Source organism: Mycothermus thermophilus (assembly GCF_041956435.1).
Source record: "Mycothermus thermophilus strain CBS 625.91 unplaced genomic scaffold VTJ04scaffold_13, whole genome shotgun sequence".
Classification (NCBI taxonomy): Eukaryota; Fungi; Ascomycota; class Sordariomycetes; order Sordariales; family Chaetomiaceae; genus Mycothermus; species Mycothermus thermophilus.
The window spans coordinates 1-4942 of record NW_027191439.1 but is presented as its reverse complement, the minus strand read 5'-3'; the positions used below and the strand labels follow the sequence as shown (position 1 = coordinate 4942).

At 57.5% G+C, this 4942-nt stretch overlaps 3 protein-coding genes across 3 annotated transcripts; 2 read left to right on the top strand and 1 right to left on the bottom strand.

Moving 5' to 3' along the window:
* Positions 1-130: 130 nt before the first annotated feature.
* VTJ04DRAFT_2112 (uncharacterized protein) lies at positions 131-934 on the top strand (the record flags this gene model as incomplete). The annotated part of the gene is made up of 1 exon (XM_069359867.1): positions 131-934. One exon carries the CDS (start codon positions 131-133, stop codon positions 932-934), a length of 804 nt encoding a protein of 267 aa, XP_069213809.1.
* Positions 935-1093: 159 nt separating this feature from the next.
* On the top strand, positions 1094-4552 carry VTJ04DRAFT_2111 (uncharacterized protein; the record flags this gene model as incomplete). The annotated part of the gene is made up of 1 exon (XM_069359866.1): positions 1094-4552. One exon carries the CDS (start codon positions 1094-1096, stop codon positions 4550-4552), a length of 3459 nt encoding a protein of 1152 aa, XP_069213808.1.
* Positions 4553-4590: 38 nt separating this feature from the next.
* Positions 4591-4854, bottom strand: VTJ04DRAFT_2110 (uncharacterized protein; the record flags this gene model as incomplete). The annotated part of the gene is made up of 1 exon (XM_069359865.1): positions 4591-4854. One exon carries the CDS (start codon positions 4852-4854, stop codon positions 4591-4593), a length of 264 nt encoding a protein of 87 aa, XP_069213807.1.
* Between the last annotated feature and the right edge of the window lie 88 nt (positions 4855-4942).

The following is a 4942-nucleotide window of genomic DNA, read 5'->3' as shown; positions in this document are numbered from 1 at the left end:
GGACCGAAGGGAAGACCGCAGGCCCAATGTGGAGTGTCCGTGCCCGAAGAGTCCACATAAGTGGCCTGCAACTGAGTGCAAAACTCTCAGAAGCGCTCTGAGTGGCGAGGGGCGCCACATCGAGGATGACATGGCCAACCTTGTTCGGCAGCGGATTCTTCAGCCAAAATGGACTCAGCTGAGAAACACTCTGAAAAGTCAGGGCGTAGAGATCAAGGCACCTGCCTCGGTCTCCTCGGCCTCGGCCTCGAAGGGTTCCACTCCTGACGTGCCAAAGGCGAAATTCCCGAGTCAGATCAGCGCAGCGGGTTTCGGTCCCGGTTTCTTCAAGGATTGGACTCCACCGACATTACCCTCATCGTCGGCTCCCTCGGCCCCAGCCTTGGACCCTGAGCCTCTCGAGGGGCAATCTGACCCGTCGTCACCCAAAGGCGGGCTCATCGGCGCCAGCCTTGGCCTGGATTGGCAGAAGAACTCACCAATTGGCGGCAACGCCTCCTTCGCCACCATCCACAACGAACATGCGCTGAAGGAATCATCCCTCATGGATAACTGCGGTTCGAGCCATATCGTCAACGACATCAACCGCCTCGACCCTGAATCCATCAAGCAGACTGGTGACGACCCTGACGCGATCGTTGAGGCCGGCACTACTGCGTTCCAGATTGAGGCCATTGGTACCTGGACGCTGAAGGGTGCACTTGACGGTCCTGATGGGAAAGGGACTGTGGACCTGGTCCTGAAGGATGTCGCCTATATTGACGGCTTCCACACCAACATCATTTCAGAATGCAGACTGGCCAAAGAGGGAGTCTGGTTCTGCGGATATGACGCGACTCTTCGCTATGGGGACATGGAGGATAGTATCATCTTGAAGCAGCTGATTCGCCATCGCAACGTGGTTATCTTCGAATACAAGCCTCTTTCTCGCTGATCTTCTCGTCCTCCTGAAACCCCAAGTGAACCCGTTGTGGAACTGTCCCTCGCTGTTGTTGAGAAACGTTTGGGAGCGCGCTCCAAGAAGCCGCATCCTGTGAGAGAAGATACAGAGGACCTCTGGCACCTGCGCATTGGGCACGCAGGTCCGGAGGCCATGCAGAAACTCGTCTCTGCAGCCAGAGGTGTGCGGTTTCGAGGGATCCCGCGCAGGCACTGCGAAAGCTGTTCGCGGACCTATGCGACGCAGGTGATCTCTCGCCGCACCTCAGAACGTCGTTCTGACCGTCCATTCGAGAGAATCAGCTGGGACCTCTTCCACTTTAATCCCGGTTTTGACGGCTCACAATGGCTTCTTGTGATCAGAGACGAGTATAGTGGCAGATTGACGGCAATTCCGCTCACCACGAAGTCCGGACCAACAGTCACCAGGGAAATCAAAAACTTCGTCGCCTGGGTGAGGACTCAGTTCGGACTCAAAGTCAAGTGGATCCGGCAGGATAACGACACCGGCACCATAAGCCAGAAAGGGTTCACGAGCTACCAAGTATGGGCTGCGGAGGAAGGTATCGTCATCGAACTGACTCCAACGCACACACACGAACCCAACGGGGGGTCGGAGCTGGCTGGCCGCCTGATCATCGACAAAGCCCTCGTCATACGTATCTCGGCGAACCTGCCCGAGGAACTATGGCCAGAGTGCGTCAGGGCGGCCGCCTGGCTCTTCAACATGACGCCCAGCCAGCGCAACAACTGGAAGTCGCCGAACGAGAAATTGCTCTCCTGGTTCAGGCAATACTTCCGCTGGTCTGTGAACTCTGTTGTAATCGACCGTACGCGTGATCTGCGTCCCCATCTCGGCGGTCTCTACGCTTACGGCTGTCGGGCGTATCCTGTTGATAAGCAGCGAGAATTGGCGTCAGGAAATCGGAAGCTCTTCAAAACGAAGGAGCGCGCCCATATCGGTTACTTGGCTGGTTACCAGGCCTCCAACATCTACCGCATTTGGGTCCCCGCGCTCAAGAGGGTCATCGTCACACGGAACGTCAAGTTCGACGAACGACAGTTCTACCGACGCGGGGAAGAAGACCTGACTGCTGAGCAACTGCGTGTCACAAGGCATGTTGCTGAGTATCTGGAGGTCTCCCTGAAAGCTCAGACCCGGGACGCCGGGGCTGGACTTGAGCTTGAAGTCGATGACCCGGAGAGTCTGGACCGGAGCCCGTCACCTAACTCACCCACAAGACAGGGAGAGGGGACTTCTGACCGTCAAGAGGGTCAGGAGTCGGGGGTGGAGGAGGTTGCGCGAACAGAATTGCCGCCTCAGAAACCCTCTGACGACTCCGCGCCTGCTGGACTCCCAACCCCTGAACGGTCAGTAAGCCCGGAAATTCCGCCGGCAAACCTTCAGGCCGTCTCCGAAGACACCGAAAGGAGCAGGGTGGCTGCTCGCGACAGCCCAACCACTGACCCCGAAGATCACGGCGATACGATCGTGGTCAGAACCAGCCACGAAGGCGACCATTCCGTGGCCCAAGACACCATAGTGGTGGCACAAGAGGCACTGCAGCCGGCAGGCGGAGACAGTAATCCGCCGCAGGAGCCTTCTGAGACTGATGAGCCCCAGGGCGAGACGTCTCAACCCTCTGACGAAATGCCAAGACCCAAACGCAAATACACGCGAAAGGTATGGCCCACGGCATCACGCCACAGCAAGCGTCAGAGAGGCCAGAACCCCGATTCCGACTCCGAGCCGGACGCTGACGACGAGGGGCCCGCCCCGGGAATTGTTGGCTTCGCGACGAGTATGTACCGGGACGAGGAGAACATTTATCTCCCAGAGCAGGAGGGGTGGAATACTTTCTGCGGCTTCTTCGTGGATGAGCAGGAAGCTATCCACCAAGGAGACGAGCGGCACAAGACTGTTCACTCTGTCTTTGCCGCCGCGGTCCGCCAAAGGGCAGCTTTGCGCCCCGGAGCGGCTCCCCAAGCGCCACCACCAGAACACATCTCGCAGGTCCCAACTCCGCCTCAGTCCTACCGAGCCATCAAGGGACACCGCTTTGAGGCTGACTGGTATCGGGCCTGCGATGACGAGTGGCGTGGGATGTTCAACCGCAAAACCTGGAGAAAGGTCAAGCGGGAGGAGGCCAAGGGCAGGATTCTGCCACTCAAATGGGTCTTCACCTACAAGCTTGACGAGGAAGGGAACGTCGAGCGCTGCAAAGCACGTCTGTGTGTCAGAGGCGACCTCCAGCCTCACAGCAGTCTCGAGACCACTTACGCAGCTACTCTCGCCGCACGTTCCTTCCGCCTCATGATGGCGATCGCCGCCTTCTTCGATCTTGAGACCGAGCAGTTTGACGTCAAACAAGCATTCCTGTACTCCGACATTGACCAGCCAGTATACGTCAAGTTCCCTGACGGTTATGAGGAGAACGGATACTGCCTGAGGGTCGAGAAAGGGCTCTACGGACTCCGTGAAGCACCTTATCTTTGGTACCGTGAGTTCTCAAAAACGCTGCGCAAGCTGGGACTTACGGCCTCCAAAGAGGAGCCGTGTCTCTTCTTCGACCGCTACCGGCGGGTGGTGGTGATCTTCTACGTCGATGACTACCTCGTCCTCTACCACCGCCGACATGCCGTCGAAGCCCGGCGTATCATCAATGCTCTCAAGGCGAAGTATGAGGTCCACGAGAAGGGCGAAGCAAAATGGTTTCTGGGTGTAAGGATTCTGAGGGACCGCGCGAAGCGCCAGATCTTCCTTGTGCACGACGGGTACATTGAGAAGGTAGCTAAGAAGTTCGACACTCCAGCCGCGGGACGAGCTCCTTACACGCCGCTCCCTGTTGTTGACCTTGTGAAGAACGAAAAAGAGGCCTTGGAGGACGAGATCAAGTACTTCCAGGAGCTCGTTGGTTCCATCCTCTACACCGCCATCATGATTCGCCCGGATGTGGCTTTCGCAGCGGCAAAGCTGTCACAATTCCTGACCAACCCGTCATACCAGCATATCAAGGCAGCCCTTCAGGTTATCCATTATCTGTATGGGACCCGGCACTTGGGGATCTGCTACGGTGGTGAGGGCAATGGCAAAGCACTTCTGATCGCTGGGGATGCCTCTTTCGCAGATGACCTGGAGACTCGCAGATCCTCTCAGGGATACGTCATGATGCTGTTCGGGGGTGTAATCGCGTGGAAAGCCGGCAGGCAGACCACCGTGACCACCTCATCCACCGAAGCAGAGCTGATGGCCTTGACAAGCACGGCGCGGGAGACCATAGCGCTTCAACGCCTCTTCAGGGATATCCGCCTCGATCTGGGAGAGCCGTGGCGCATCTACTGCGACAACACAAACGCCATCCGCCTGGTGGTGGAGGAAGGAACGCGGATAAGCACAACCTTGCGCCATGTGGATATTCACAACATGTGGGTGAGGGAGCAGCACGCCAACGGGACCTTCGAGGTTGAATACCTTCCCACCAGGGAGATGCCAGCAGATGGGCTTACGAAAGCTCTCGCGCGCTCACCATTCGAGCACTTCCGCAGACTCCTGAACCTTCAAAACACTCGTCAGGCAGTTGAGAAGCAGGAGCAGGCGATGCAGAAGGCTTGATTCAGTCGGGGTGCTTCCTCAAGCAGCTCAGAGAACACTCATGCCGACGACTCCTCCTCGATAACCTCCAGAGCCCTCTTCTTGGCCTTGAGCGCCGCAATGCGGGATTCCAGCTCCTGGACCTCCTCAGAAATCTCTCCCTTCCGCTGACGGCAGAACTCTTGCCAGAGCTTCACATCCTCCTCATCCAGCGAAACATGCCTCTTCTTGGTCTGCTGGGGGGTGGTGGGAAGACCGGCGATGGCCGAAAAGCGCTTCCGGACCTTCAGAGGAGTCAAATCGGAGCGGCCACCGAGAGCCATTGTTGCTGAAACTGATGGCCTGACCACTCGACTGTGTGGTTTGGGAAAGGAATATAATTTACAGCTTCGGATCAAGGGGGTCACCGCA